Source organism: Tenebrio molitor, chromosome 6 (genome assembly GCF_963966145.1).
Source record: "Tenebrio molitor chromosome 6, icTenMoli1.1, whole genome shotgun sequence".
Classification (NCBI taxonomy): domain Eukaryota; kingdom Metazoa; phylum Arthropoda; class Insecta; order Coleoptera; family Tenebrionidae; genus Tenebrio; species Tenebrio molitor.
Genome location: NC_091051.1, coordinates 14,591,083 through 14,607,324, shown reverse-complemented (window position 1 = coordinate 14,607,324; position 16,242 = coordinate 14,591,083). Strand labels below are relative to the sequence as shown.

At 33.9% G+C, this 16,242-nt stretch overlaps 1 protein-coding gene across 4 annotated transcripts in view; it reads left to right on the top strand.

The window, feature by feature from the left end:
- Window positions 1-2,868: 2,868 nt before the first annotated feature.
- Window positions 2,869-16,242, top strand: part of LOC138132537 (neuronal acetylcholine receptor subunit alpha-7-like) — a 45,877-nt gene continuing 32,503 nt past the window's right edge. For 2 of the 4 annotated variants that reach the window (XR_011160099.1, XM_069050068.1), the window contains exon 1: window positions 2,869-3,380. Coding sequence is in view for 2 of the 4 variants with exons in the window: in XM_069050068.1 (XP_068906169.1) it covers window positions 3,326-3,380 (55 nt within the window). In the remaining 2 variants the exon portion in view is untranslated. Of the gene's footprint in view, window positions 3,381-8,341; window positions 8,463-9,865; window positions 10,156-16,242 lie in introns of those variants that run through there. The other 2 variants (XM_069050070.1, XM_069050069.1) reach the window with 2 other exon arrangements.

Below are 16,242 nucleotides of genomic sequence, written 5' to 3'. Positions count from 1 at the left end.
TTCGCGACCGTATTTTTGGGAATTTCACGTATTTCAGCGGGCGTACATGAAAGATTATCTTTCATATTCGTGTTTTGTGACAGAATTTGGATAAAACAAAAGGCGACTTTGAAGACTTTATCAAATTTTCACTTTTAAAATTAAGACATTACCAACTGCCACGAAAATCCCTAAATCAAGGAAAGTAAACATTTTTGTTTAAAAACGACTTAAAAAGGGTAAATTACAAAAAATAGTATAAAAAACTCGTTTCATAAGACCTTGAAGCACTCATTCTTTAAAATAACTCGTGGCTACGCCACTCGTTTTTTAATCTTGAATTCGTGCTTAAAGACTGGTCTTATGAAACTTGTCTTTTAATATACTACCGGGTGATCAAGAAGGACTGTTTAAGTTGGTAGTACAATTAAGAAAATTTTTTAATTCGGTTATTTATAACACTGCAACTGGATATATTTTGTTGGTTTATTTGACAAATATCTGATATAGGTATATCATTAATAACGACAAGCCACCAACAACCGGAAGTTACTCCTGTTATACGATTTAAAATACGATCCAGTGTTACCAACTTAAACAGTCCTTCTTGATCACCCCGTATTAAAGATTTGAACTTTGTTTCATCGTGTGTGTTAGTTTAAAAATCATTAGTCTCAAAACATATCGAATTCTCATTTAATCATTCCCTTATTAATCCTGACAACAAAACTAATTGCTGGGTGTTCTTTCATTGTATTGTCATGAGTTAAAATATATTCTTAATAATATGTCGAAAATTTGAGTTTCTATTATCAAAAATCTTTTCCTCTTAAGTAATACGATTTGCGCCTTTCAGTACACAGATGTCTGATCGGTGAGCTGTTTCCTCGACAGGGTCCTCCATAATTAAATCCAAGATGTCCTGTGATGCAGTATTGGGTTCAAGCTTGTCGTGCTGGGGCGGTAACAATCCATAGCTCACCTCTCAAAAGTTCTTGCGGTGAAACGCAATTTATATTTGAAATTTAGAAAATTTAAAAAGGTTTTGAGGTTAACTAAATTTCGAGGCATTCGTAATTTGACCGATTTTATTTACTTGGAAAACCATCTGCACGATCTCGCATGTATTTTATAGCCGTTGTCCTTTTTGACTTGTTTTGGGTAAAATTCGCCTCTTAAGTGTTTTGTTGTTTTTGTTGTGTATTTGGGATGGATGAAAATTGGATTAAGCTTTACTTAATTTACCTAAATTGGGAAAAAACCTTTTAGGAGATGTCGCGGCGCTTGACAGACAGGTGCGTAAATAAATTATTGCTATTAATGGAGAATCCTTTCCCTTCGTCTGCTTTACTTTGATTTACTGTCTAATCTTTCAACGTTGCGGGATAGATTAACTAATGTTTTGCAGGGAGAAACAATCTAGACTGTATGCCTCAGGGTAATTGTCTTCTAATCCGCAACAAACCCGAATAACACGCTGCCAAAAGGCGGTTAAATGAATTGCATTTCAGGACGTTTCTTGTAGTTTGCAGAGGTTTCCTTTTTATTCTGTTCTCACAGCGCTTAGGAGTGTGAACCGCTGTCAATCCACAAGTTTCGAAATAGACCGTCTAGAACCTACCGTTCTTGTTATGACCAAATACTACTCGAAATCTTGATAACGAACTAAAACTTTTCACGACGAAGAAAAGGAGTTTGAGTTTGTCGTTTTATAATTGGCAATGATGAAAGATTATATGAGAATTCAAGAGTTTCTGCGAGCGTATTGGAAAGTTGCCCTCATGTAAAAATAAAATATTGTCTGAATTAGGTTTCCAGGATCCAAAGAACTAATTTCAAACTTAGTTTGAATCTACATCGCTTCAAAATCTTTTGTTTGTGTAATTACATTACTGGGCTCCACAACCAAATTGAATTAGGTAGCTATTTATAGATCAATAAGTAATAACTTGACGTGAGAGTAATTTTTTTATTGCCTTTAATGGCATCAGGGAATCAGTCTGGACCAATTTTGTTGAATTACAGAACACCATCTTTACGCTTTTGGAAATAACGGTTTTATTTTTACATCTTTTTCATTTCAGGTTTCCGACGTTTCATTTTGAAGAGCCCAAAGGGAGCAACCTCGCAACCTTCATTCCCTTTGATCTTGAATTGAATCAAGAGTCAGGATAATCTCAAGGTTGCAAAACTCTTATAAAAAATAAATCGCAAATATTTAGGTCGACCATAAATTGCAATGTGGGAAAGGTCTTCGTTTGTTCAAGTCTGATTTATTAAAAAAACAACCGCTAATGACTGACAAATTAATGGCAGTTGTGGAGGAGGGTTGACGTTTGTTGAAATTATGGAAGTTCAGCACTTATCAACGCGATGTAATTACTAAACTTTTGTGCGACATCGAACTTCAGCCGATCGAAAAATAATATTTTAAGATGGAAGGTAGGAGCGATGTTTGTTTGGAGTAGGTAGGCGATATTTTTTCGGAATTATTTGTGGAGTTTATTTGAGAAAGGAAGCTTTTAATTAAGTCGGCGAACCTTAAACATTTGTCGACGGGTTTCTACCGTGGAAACTGTTAGGGTAGAAAATCCCAGTGACAATTGGTCGATACGTCTAGATTTGGAGCAGTAAATTTAAAGAACAGTTTCGAAATAGACTCGGACAGCTACGTTTGCCGACGTGATAAACGCACTCAGGTGCGGATAAATTCTGCTCCGACTGAATCATCCAGGTTGCAGAATTATAAAAACAATTATTGGAGGGGAAACTCGACTTTAAGTTTGTATAATGTGGTCAGATAATAATTAAGGTGCCTGAAGGCGCTCAGTAAGAGGGTGAGAAGGCAAAAGTTTGCCAGAGTTCGGCGAATATGGATAATTAATTTTCAGGAATGGTTGATAATATTTAAATGATGGAGCCGGTTCGGAAGAGGAGAAGAATGGCCAAAGTTAATTTCCGAGTAGATCGAGTCTATTTTTAAAATCTTGGAATCTCATTGCAAGAAATATCATTCGCAGATCCATCCCTCGGAACGGATATCGTCAAAACAGATGGCAGATTATATACAAATAAGACTACAAAAGACAAAATGTTATCTACTTGTTGACATGCGTCAAATGTAGCTCCGTGTGAGATACACGGAATCAGTCAGTTTGCGCCTCCGCTCCGGGATGCCAGCCCAGACTCCGGACGTCACCGAAAACCCGCCTTCGCGCGTAAAAATTTAACTTCCGGACAGTTATCTCGCCGGATCACGTAGACTTTTTTCACACCGGACCACAAGAAATCGCACAACTACAAATTAAAAACTGAGAAAAGTTCAGGGAAACTTTGAAAAGTTGAAATGAAATTGTTTTTACATCGCTTGTACGTTCTAATGGTCGTAATTGCGTTAAGAGGTAAGTGAATTTGTGAGGTAAAAGCCCATTTGCTCGACCAACGAGTTTTCTCGCGAATTAAAAATGAAATATGTGATGGTTTAGTGATTCGCTCGTAAATCTCGGATTGAAGTCGTTAAATTAATTCATCTGTCTGCGTACAGCCATTTCTTGTTATTTGGATCGTTTTGTTATACATCACTATTTGCTTTGCGTTTCCTCCTTGTGCTTAAAATTTTATTGCTGCGTCTAAATTGGCGCTAAAATTTTTCCCGCATTGACTCGTTCAGGTTGTCACCGGAACCGATTATTTTCCTAATCGGATACGATCTCCTCATCTAGTCTATGACGCGGTTGGTCATTTAGATTCAATTTAAATGGGTTTTCAGCGTGATTGCAGAATTAGTCGGTCAAATTTGTGGGAAGTTTGATTCGGGGTCGGTTCCCGAATGCACGTATAACAAATATTATTGAATCAATTAATTCCTCGATTGTTTTCAGTGAAAATAAACGCATTTGCATAACAAACCGTTCCAATATTAAAAATTTTAACTGTTATTTTCTATCACTGGGGCTGATTTTTCTTAAATTTGATATCAACAGCAATGCATAATTCACAGTTATTGTTATTGTCTGATAAAGTGTGTCATTATCGGAATTTGATCCCACATCATGTAATAGCATTTTTTAAAACGAGTTTCATAAGGAAGTGTTTATTTCATGAGTCCAAGTTTATAAAACGAGTCGCGAAGAGCGAGTTTTATAAAAGATGAATCGAATGAACGCCTTGTGAAACGAGTAGGTACTATTTTTTCTATTTTGCACCTTTTGAACCGTTTTTAAGTCAAAAGTAAGAATTTTAAAATTCTGGAGAATTTTATGATGTTTGGCAAAAAACAATTGAAACACTTGTCGACTGTGGGATATTCACACGTTTTGGCTGACGCTGTCAGAATCCTCTAGACTTTAGAGAATTCTGGTAGAGGAGTCTGCAAGTACCAACATGATAACCCCAAATTGTACTATCGCTATTATTGAATTGCTTTCAGCTGTTACGATACTGTTTTTGGTATCGTAACAGCTCTGTTACGAAGGCGAAATAGAAAAAAGGTTTTAACATCTTTTCTTTTCAAATACAACAATAACACGATTTATTTAATTTGGAAATGCAATAATTTAGGTTTTCCTCATATCTGGCGAGATTTATATATTTTTTTAATAATTTATATTATGTTATCCCTCCAGGATTTTTATAAAACTTTTTTCTTAATTAAATGAAGCTGCAGAAGGCCGCCTGAATACGAGATTAAAAAACTGATAACGCAGTCAGACATATTTATAAAAGGGTGTCAAAAGTCTCATAATTTCGCGAGGAGCATACGCGCTCTGCGAATTTATTTCTTTTAATTTCGTGCAATAACCCAACAAAAATATTTCGAGAGTGGCGTTTAGTAGTGGAGATATAAATAAGTTCCATTCGTAGCTAATACTAAACGCCGCTTTAATTTATGACTCTTTTAATGACATTTCGGTGCAGATTCAATTTACCACTGAAGATAAGCCGCTTCCTCCCCCAAAAACATAACGTCACATGGACACGAATAATGTGGAGATAGTAGTTTGTGTTCGGTTAATTGCGAGATTTTATTTGTGAGATTGTTCGAGAAGTGTTCTCCGAGCGAAAGATTTTTTATTATTATTTATCAGTCTTGATCGTGTAATTAAACGTGGAGTCGAATACAATTTTGTAAATGCATTAGCACAAGTTGTTACACGAACGTTTGATCTTTTAAGGGAACGTAAATAACGCTAAAACGAGTTAATAAATGTAGTGGCTTCGGGCGTACTATTTTTCATTTGAACTTTAATAAGTTTCGTTTTACAAAAATGCTACTTTTTCTGTAACGTTTGCCTAATCCATAAAACCATTATAAGCTCCGTCAAAACGTGGACAAATTATCTGCTAATGCCCGCTCTTTGTTTTTCCATTCGCCAATTAATTTTATTTTTATCTCTTAGTAATCAAGCCATGTTTTCGACCACTCCCGACGCTTACAAAGGATTTTATTTGACCTTTTTACAACGGACCAAATTGAACGGCCGTTTTTACTGCTTTCGTTTTGTGGTTATTAAATAGTGGCTTCTTTTTGAGCATGCATTCGAGGGGGATGCAGTACACCCACATTGATTTTATACTAATCAATTGTTAGTCTACTAACTAGTTGAAATCCCCTTGAATTCAAAGACAAACTTCCGCCTATTCCAGATTAATCAGAGTAAGGGTTTAAGGATCGTAACAAATGTGCCAGAGTCAAAAGGTACCAGACGTAAATGTACTCTGTTCGCTGACTTTTGAACTCTTAAGTGGATTGACAGGATTCTGATTTAAGGGCAAGATGTTTAACGCCACACTCATTTTTCATATGTTCAAAAAAATAAATTAGAATAGTTCTGTCACCAACGATGTGTCTGAAACCGCATTTTACGATTTTTTCTTTATAGCTATTCTTTTTTTGTTTTGGAAAAATTTGGCTTTTTAAAATTTTTTCGAACTACATACTTCATTTGGTTTTCACGCAGTTTGAGTATTTTGCCTGCTACACTACATATTTGAATTTTTATTTGACCTTTGTAATAAAATTTTGGCGAAAAATTTTGTATTGATATACAGGGTTAGTCACGAGAGACTTCCGATGAAAATTTCGTTATTTGCAACCGAAACTACAATTTCCAATGATTCCTAGCTTCTTAAATTTATAAAAAATAATACTTAAATCAACGATTGCTTTATTGCCTTATTGTCTGTCATGTCAGTTTTATATTAACTTTTGCTCATAATCTCAATAAAGAGAAAGTGTCATGATTAATCTTATTCGCCAAGCTACTTGGATTGCTACCTTGTTTCGAATGAAACAAAATATCAAGTTCTAGGGGTTTCTTGTATTTTGGGTTGCATATAACGAAATTTTCATCGGAAGTCTCTCGAGAATAACCCTGTATTGCAACAGACGACTTATAAATCTTGGTTCAGTTCAGCATAACAGAAAAAAATCTGTGAAAATATTTGAATTTAATTTTTTTTTTAACTTTAAACATTAGCTTTTAAAAAGATATAAAATATTCGTGATTAAATAAAATACAGAGTGATTCACAAGCAATTATAAACCTAACAAAATTTGTGATGCAAGCAACAATACATGTCCCCTATATGACTAAAGATTCTTACATTAAGCAATTATTCCACATAATGATTTTGATTAATTTTGAAAAATGTAATGTCGGGCATGTTGACTATATTTTATAAAATTTTATTCACAATCGGTTAGTAACGTACAGCTTTTCTAACCTCTTAAAGGTTAGAAAGTGAGCGATTACTCAACCGGTCAGTAATGATGAAAAGAGGAGTCAGTAATGAGTCGTAAGCGGTTAGTAATGGAACCCATAACTGACCTGTGATGGCGCTACTATCGCACCAGTCGCGAAAATTTCTGTACGTTTGTCTGAAATCGTAATTTGCTTTTCTCAGGTAAGAGATTGAGTGTTAATTTGTGTGTGGATTCCCGCAATTCTGGGGAGGGTACACTCTATTTCAATATCGCACATTTTGTTTGTTAAAAAATGTGAGCAAATGTCAATTTGGTTTGACTTTTCTGAACTAAAATTTAATACAATCTCAATCGTGCGCGCCTACTAAGTTTTAATATTTTGCCGAAATAAATAATATTACGGAGGTTGGTTTTTATTTATTTTTTATTATTATAATGTTGCTTGTTTTATTAAATGATTGATTGTGAATAAAATAGTATAAAAACCTCGGCGAAAGTCCATTCCTGTGTCTCGAGAACTAGTTCACCTCGAGGCCAAGCCTCTCGGTAAACTATTGTTCTCTCGACAGGAATGGAACACTTTCCTCCTCGGTATGTAATATATGTACTATAAATACAGAGTGATTCACGAGTAATAATGAGCCTAATGAAATTTATGATGCAACCAACATTACATTTGCACCAATTATGTGGATTTAAAAAATATATACTTATAAAATTATATTGTGGAATAATCAATAAAACACAAATTAAAAACTATGGAGGACATGTATTGTTGGTTGCATCACAAATTTTGTTACGCTCAATATTACTCGTGAATCACTCTGCTTATCTTTGAAAATTAAACAATTTTGATGCATAATAAATTGTTCACATTTATATGTAAATATTGATGATTCTGTGTGTTTACCATTTCCAGCTTTGAAATTTAATTAGCTGTTAGCTTTTCCTATCGCAGACTTAGTTCCGTTTCATTCTGTTTCTGCTCTTCTAATGATCCGTTTTGTTAGTTTATCAAAAGTAAGAAGCCGCCATGAAATTTACAACCTTTACCACATACTCATCACAAGGTACAATTTTTTTTTTGTATGCATGGGGAATTAATTTCCGGTACCGGAAACTACATTTTTGGCAACGTCATGTAGAAAACCGTCGAAAGCACGTCAGTTAGAGGAAAAATATTCATTCGATCTTTATTCATTTAAAATTATAAAAATTTAATTATTATATTAAAAAAGACTAATGCTATTATACGAGTATTGTGTTTCATCTTTTTTGCTTACGAGATCCTTCATGCTTTGGGTTATTAAAGTAATGGAGGAAAGTAGATATATTTATAACACAATTTTTGGTTGTAAAATTTATGACAGAATTTCTTTCAAACTCGTTTCTTTTAATTAGAATTAAAAATGTAATTATAAATCTGCTAATGAAGATAGCGTGGACAACTTTTTGTCAAAGTTCTTAAATATTAATTCTGAATTAAGAATGGCAAGATTGTGGTGTGAAATCTCCGGTGGATAGTGTTATTTTTAAACAATGAGCGGTTTTGCTTGATTCGCCTAAAAATATCTGGGAGAAGGAAAAAATGCAGGTCATGCATAAACGAGTCCATTATTAAAATTGATGAACGGTTGTAATTAAATCCGGTATACAAGAAGAATCTTGTCGAGTCTGGTGAGTTCAGTCTCACTGATAAATTATCAAAATGTCAATATCGGGTGTAAACGAGTGAAAAGACAGTTAATAAATCATTCCGGGAGTCGTTCTTGAAAAGGTGGGTGGTTAATACACTTGAGACTTGTCCCATATTAACATGAACTGAAATCACAAAATGTTGTAACCGCACTCTGAAAATTATTCACATAGAAATTGTCATTCCACTTGCTGAACAAATTAATACTCTCATTTCCCGTAACACGTCCTTTGCCAGTAGGGAGTTCATAATTTCAGTCAGAGTCCTTCGATGACAATGTGACACGTTCTTTCGACCGGATATGAATCAATTTTTAAAGAAAATTAACGTCGGTGAGATTCGGAAAACGTTTTTGATTGCGGGACGTCTCAGATTCTTATTTCCACCCCCGACAATAAAAACGCCATGACCGCGATATTATTATAGTCGTAACACTTATTTTAGCGAGAATTAGAGGGATGTTTTTCGAACGCAGCAAAATCTCGACGGCTCCCTTCGAAGATAATGGGGAGATTTAGGTCAAGTGCTATTAAACTCTTCATTAAAGGTCTACCGTTGTGAAAGCCGCATATTAGCAATTACTAATTTATTTTTGGTAATGTCTTTGCTCATAAATTAATCGAAAGGCCGAACTGGGGAGGTGGGTAATTTATGATAAATTTAATAGTTACATTCTGCCTCCGTTTTAACATCTTGATAATAATCAACGTGATTAATTATCACTAACGCGCTTCCAGCTAATTTACTCTCGGCAACAAACAAATTTCTATTACGTTAATTCCTTGGTTGCAATTTCGCTTTTTTACTGTTTCCAGGACGTTCCGTGTACTGGAAGAGGATTTCGACGTCGTTGGCTTTTAGCTGTAGCTTATTTAAACCGCAAACTGTGTTTTTGTGAGCGAAAGCGTGTTTTTAGTGTGTTTGGACGGATTGAAATCTACACTATTGTTTGCTTTTTGTCACACTGTTTATATAAGTAAACAATTGTCGAAACAATACCCGGATTTCTCGCAGATGTTATTTAATAAAATGAAAGGACTGTCGGCTTACCAAATCCTGAACTGACGAGAATTAAAGGACCCATTCACTGAAGACTTCGTACAATTTTCCAGGTTCATCACGGCATATTGCGTCAAACAACGCTTTTTGCCAGTTTCACTAAAATTTCCTTTGATAAACACACGACGAAAAACCATGTTTGGCAACCGAACTCGCAATTACTCCCAACTGAAATTCGAACACCTAGAAGAATTGTTTCTTTTCAATAAAATTTCGCTCACATATTGACAGCATCTTTCATAATAAATGGTTAAAATTGCAATTCGGACAATCAAAAAAAAGTTTTTCATTGATATTCTTGTGAAAAAAAAAGATGGGGTAGAACATTTGTGCTTTACCACATCCTCCCACAACTTTAGATGAACTCCAGCGTAAGAGTGGTTTGGGAGGCTTCACCTCAAGCGTTCATAATAACGCAATCGACAGCATGCCTCGCAGGATACAGAACTCCGTTCGTGAACACGGTGGTCCACCACATTATTAAGTCTTGTTGTCCGAATTGCTTGAGATGTGTATAAACATGTGTGTGAAATTTTATTGAAAGAAAAACATTTTTTTAGGTGTTCTGATTTCAATTGCGAGCAGTGTATTTATAAAAAGGGAGCGGGGATTTTGAGAAATGTGCTGAAGTTCCATCGGAAAACAGCCACAGCGACAGGCTCATCAATACAGAACTGAAATTCAATTACTGATAATTGTGATATCATGAAATCAGGTATTTAATTAAATGCTTTTTTCATTATTTTTTTCTTTTCTACATTTTTTTCAAATGGCTACATTTAGACATGTTTTTTCTGCATTATTTTTCTACATTGTCTGATTATTTTTTCTACTCGCTGATATTTTAAAAATGTTTTCTCCTTTCTCCCTGAACAATTTTTTTCTCGCTGCTGTAATATTTATTTTTTTACCACGAGTATATCTGTTAATTGTGATTTTAATAGCCGTATTTTTTTTTGTACAGTTTCCTTTCTTGTAATTTGTAATCATCCGTATTTATTGTATCGTAGTACATACATATTTGGTAATATACAGGGTTAGTCAGGAGATGGTCAGGAGAGACCTCCGATGAAACTGAAACTACAACTTCCAATGGTTTCTAGCTTCCTAAATTTATAAAAAGTAATACCTAAATCAACGATTGCTGCCCCTTAGTGTCTGCAATGTCAGTTTTCACATTTATGTTAACTTTTGCTCATAACCTCAATAAAGAGAAAGTGTCATGATTAATTTAATTTGTCAAGCTACTTGGATTGCTAACTTATTTCGAATTAAAAAAATATCAAGTTCTAGGGGTTTCTTGTATTTTGGGTTGCATACCTACAACGAAATTTTCATCGGAAAACTCTCGTGAATAATCCTGTACAGGGTGTAACAGAAAAAACTCCCTTTATTTTAACTGGTAATAGGACTCATCTACTACTACAACAACTTTTCTAAATATTTTTCTGAAGGGTTTTAAAAATTAATTTAAATTTACTAAAGATTTGCTTTGCTCACCCACCTATGTAACGATTTCAATCTAACTGCAATTAATATTATAGAAACAATAAAACAAGGAGGTAACAAAAAACAAATGAAATGAAAGCTTTTTAATCATGAAGTGTACCTAATTTCGGAAATAAACATTACTGCAAAACATACTGCTTGGTAAAAAGCAATGAATGAAAAGTGCAATACGAAGGGAATAAAAACATTCAGTATTTACGATCCCTGTTTACAAAAGTTTTCAGATTTATAAAATTGCATTCAACGTGAAGTAAAGGGGGGACAAATGGCAATTCAATTTTGCAAATTGCAAGAAACTTTATTTAAAAATATTGTTGTAATTGATGAGTACTATTACCAGTTAAAATAAATGCACTCTTTTCTATTACACCCTGTATACATACACTGCGTTTTTTATTTCGCTGAACATACATACAATGTAAAATGGCTATGTTCAGTTCTAAAATGGACAAGTCAATTCATTTGAAATAGGCAACCAAACTTACAGATCAATGAATCCTATGTTCAGTTAAATAAAAAACTATGTGCTTTTCTAACTCTAATCGAAGTATTCTTTTAAACAATTTTTCATCATATTGTAATCATGTAATCTCATTATTTTAAATAGAAACATGTGTTTGTGGTGGATCCATACATTATTATCAGTGATGAGATGCTGACTCGTGAGAGTAATCGTTCGTCAACTTCAGTCATGATTGATGAATGAAAAATCAGAGAAACATCGAGCAGAACTGAGCGAATGCATCACCTAGTCATAACTTTCATATATCAGATTCAGTATTTTTTTTCTTTTCTCATTTTTGTTTTGTGCGTTCGAACGAAGCTTTAATCTTTTAAATATTTATCATCGTTGCATTTTTCATGATATTAACACATAGAATTTATCAAATTTTCCTGAAAACATGTTATCGGATTTTAATGCAATTTTCAGCGCTTAATTGAGTTCAAATTTGTGAAACAAACTTATGATGGTCAATATAATCAATGTTAAACGTAGCGTACATGATTTTTATAAATTTGCATTTGGTTTGCAAAAGCCGTAACAAGTTTATCGTTTTTCGTCAATAATTCAGTAATATCAACTCCTTTTGAAAAATTTAAATTATTTAGCTTTGTGTCGCTGAAAAATGTCGGTTTTGCTAATTACAGTCGAGTTAATGAACAGCACGATTATGATAATATTTTAAATCTGCTTGTGGAACACGAATAGAATAAAAGGAATCGTTTTAATGCGATTTGGGTGTGTCAAATAGGAGCGAAGACGACCTTAAGTCTTTGTGACGGCAAACACAAATTAAATTCCTGCAGATAAAGTGCGTCTAAATCCTAGAATTAGTGATATCAAGACGTAACTTGCGTGAGAAATGGCTGCGACTTATTACCGAGATTCTTGTAGTTTTAACTAGCCATGAAGTGTATAATATATTCTGGGCATCATTATGCAGTGGTGTGCGTACATTGTCTCCTTAAGCCGTATAGGTCTAATGAAACTTGGAAAGCATCACCGGAAGCGTGCACTTGTATCCATCATCATAATCATCATAACTGTTCCTTGGCCCATGGTTAACATCAAAGTGTTACTTATCCTTCTGAATAATAATGAGTACACAAGACCACAAAGGATCTCTTATCTGCCCCACGAAATCCCCACTTTGAAAATTCTGATTCGATAAATAATTTATATTCCGGAAGCGGTTTTAATTTCATGTTAATTGCTTCGTTTTAGAGTTGATCGAACAAATACCGCAATTACGCCCACATTAAGATCTTCATCGATTTTGTATACTCGAACTATTTTACGACTTTCAGCGTCTATTGAATTACTTAGTTCCTGATGACGCTATATCCCGAAGAAAAGGCGAGTTTGTTGAAAAATCATTTTGGACCTTTATAAATAATGTATTTGGAAATTTCACAACAGGATCATTAAGGTTTATTGGAGCGCGTAATGGAATGATTGTTGAAAATACCGTCCTCATCTGGAATTCGTCTATCGGGGAAATTGACTTGTCCAACAATACAAGAGATTAACAATTACCAATCACCTGAAATCGATGCGATTCTAATTATAGATACCCGACATAAAATAGATTATGTCGTTTTACATAGCTTTCGATTAGAGTTTGTTGTGAAACGATGGATGTAATTGCGCACGAAACGGCGTTGATCCGGGTTTTGTTGCTTTCAATTTCAATTAAACGATCTTATCGCCTTGTTTTTATTAAGCTTCTGGATGGCAAAAATCTGTGTTGTCTAGTTTAATTTTAAACCTAGTTATATCCGCTGCGAACGGAAACAGCTTCAATTATGTAAAAGCGCTGAATATTCTACGGTGTTATTAATTAACCTTTAAAATTTACATCAACTACATTGTTAGTTCGTTAAACTATAAAGCAAACTGGTATAAACACTTCATTTTTATTATTATTTTTCAATAAAAAACACTAATTAAATTTTAACGCATTCGCAAGGTACAGAGGAATTTTTGAATTTTTACCCACAGAACAGCTTTCATATCTTTCTAAATTTATTTATTTTTTTTTTGTAATAATAACCCAAAAAAATAACACACTGTAAACGTGAGGTTCTTACTTGCCGTTGCGGTAATTGTTTTGTGATAAATATGTCTTTCGCTGTTCCATTTAGACAAGAAAAATTAAATGTATCTTCAAGCGGTCTAAAATCGCGCTTTTGTGTATCTCTATAGAAACGGTAGAAGGGGCTTGAAGCATTTCAAACCCTAGGAGTTGAAATGTCCACAGGCGGCTCGGCCGAGTCATTTTTAAAGCATTTCTCAGGATTTATTTATCAATATATTTAATAATTAAATTATCCCTATTAAAAAAAGCCTCTAATAAAGCGAAATGACGAAATTATTACCTAATATTTAACCCGTGCCACTGTGTTGTAACACGAGTCGTCCATATGTATGGATGACAGATGTCAAAATCTAAAATGGCCAAGATGGCGTTCAACGTTAAATAAAAAGTAAACTTTAGACTTTAGTAGACTTTACTAATATTATTGAACCTTCACGTATACAGGGTTATTCACATAAGATGACGAGCCTGACCAGGTAAAAATGCAACCCAAAATACACTTTACAAAGCATTCATTGTGTTTTGGTATTTAAAAATTAAAGCAGGAATCCAAGTAGGTATTCTATTAATTTGAAACATATATCTGTCGTTCATGCTTAGTATTTGAAAAGGTTTTCGGGCTATGACAGAACCGATATTATTACGATCCTTTATACTTACCCATTACTTTTGTGATTTTAGTTGCTTATCATTGTTATTAAATCATATTTTGTTGAGAGACGTATTTTTCTGTAAGAAATTGACATTCATTAGGCTGACGTTAAAAGCTATCTATGTTTTAGGCGCATTATGATAATGCCAGATAATGTAATAGGGATCGAGATTGCTTTGTGAATTGCCTTTTGGGTTGCATTTTTACCTGGTCAGGCTCGTTATCTTATGTGAATAACCCTGTATACTAATAATATTGCAACAAGAGAACTAGGAATTACTAGTGCCTTAAAATTTGAAAATTATAAATTTGAAAATTGTCATTTTATTGTAACTGCAGCAAAAGAAAATAAATGAGTTCATGTCCGATTTTTTCTTGTGATCCGCTTGAATTATATCATTCAGAGTAGAAGGTCTTTTTGTGCTTCGCTCAGTTGCGACCTCGACTTCGTCTCACAAAAAGACTCACTTCTACTCTTAATGATATAATCTACTCTTTTCCCACAAGTTTTTCTTGGAAACATTTACAAGACTTTTCCTAACTAGTTTCCAATCATCATCGTCAGAAAAATGTGTTAATTTTAATTTTATTCATTCACTAATCATCATTTTAATCTTGAAAGTGTGCTTATTTAATAGCATGATTTTGTACAGGATGATGAAGACACTTTATTTTGTTGGAAGCTAAAAAATGACACACTTGGAGAACGTTATTAAGATGAAAAATTTAAACTGAAGCATCAGACAGTAAAGAAATCATATTGTGCGTGAATACAAATTAGTAACATTAAAAGTTCCAGAAAATATTTACTCGGAGAGTTCGCGAGTTTTTTACTTTTTGTTCACACTAGTTCGCGATGATTCCAAGAGATTAGGTTTTCTCTTGCAAGATTTATCTCTTTTATAATTTTCACTAACGACTAAATAATTTGTAGCATTTCAAGATACTAAATTTATGGTCAATTTTCGCTTTCCAATTAGCAAGAAAATCTACGTCAAGGACGATTACGATTCTAGTTTGCTAAAGCAAACAAAATTAATAAGTCATGTGAATAATATTATTTATGGTATTCTTTCGGAAAATCGAATTCATTTCTATTAAATCCCGGTGGTCGTAGAAATATTCTCATGTTATCTGAGATGTTTCAATTTCTTAGAGTTTATTGCTTTGATTGGAAGCGGTTTCGAGAAGGTGTCGGGTGTGTTTGAAACGTGGTAAAAAATTGTTATTTTCCCGCTTCCGTCATAACACCTCGTCAATAATTTTTAGTGTAAACCTGCTGAAACTCAATTTCTGTCTGGTTATTGCTCTCGTTTTGACTGCTACTCTTTGAAGTTAAGAATTTTTATGAAAAAAGTTTCTTCTGCGTGATTTCATAGACTCATCCTTCCTGGAGACGCAAATATGTAATTTTAAATTTCGGCATGTTCCGAATATTTACTGAATATACCGTATCTACAATAGACAAGAACTCTATTAATAATGTCAGTCTATTGCACCTGCTACGCCAAACTTCGACGAAAAGTTTAATTAAACTCTCTCTTTTCATTATTCGTAAAAGTTTCGGCCGCAGTGTCAGATCATCTTTAGTAATATCGAGGAGCAAACAGATATCGGACGGAAGTCTGGACGCGATAATTAACAGAACAGAGTATAATTTAGCGCTTTAATTTCGAAATCACATTTCCCAAAGTCACCGTTATAAAGCTATAAAAACAGTAATTTAATCTCTTGGGGGAAGCTTCCAATTTTGTATCACCGTAAAGAAAACATTGGGTCGCACAAATTTCTAGAGAAAAGAAACACTTTTCTATTGCACGACATCGTTCTGATCCTGTCAATTATTACAAACGAGTAGAAAGCAATTTGCGCTAAAGCTCTTTATAAAATCCTCCCCCGAAAAATACGAATCTTTTGAAATGTATTCACCTTAACGAATTTCTTTTAAACCTAACATCAATTATGTAAATTGTAAACACTTACAATGCATGAGAGTCTCAACGTTTGGAAATTAATGACGACTCTCCGGATTTACATTTCA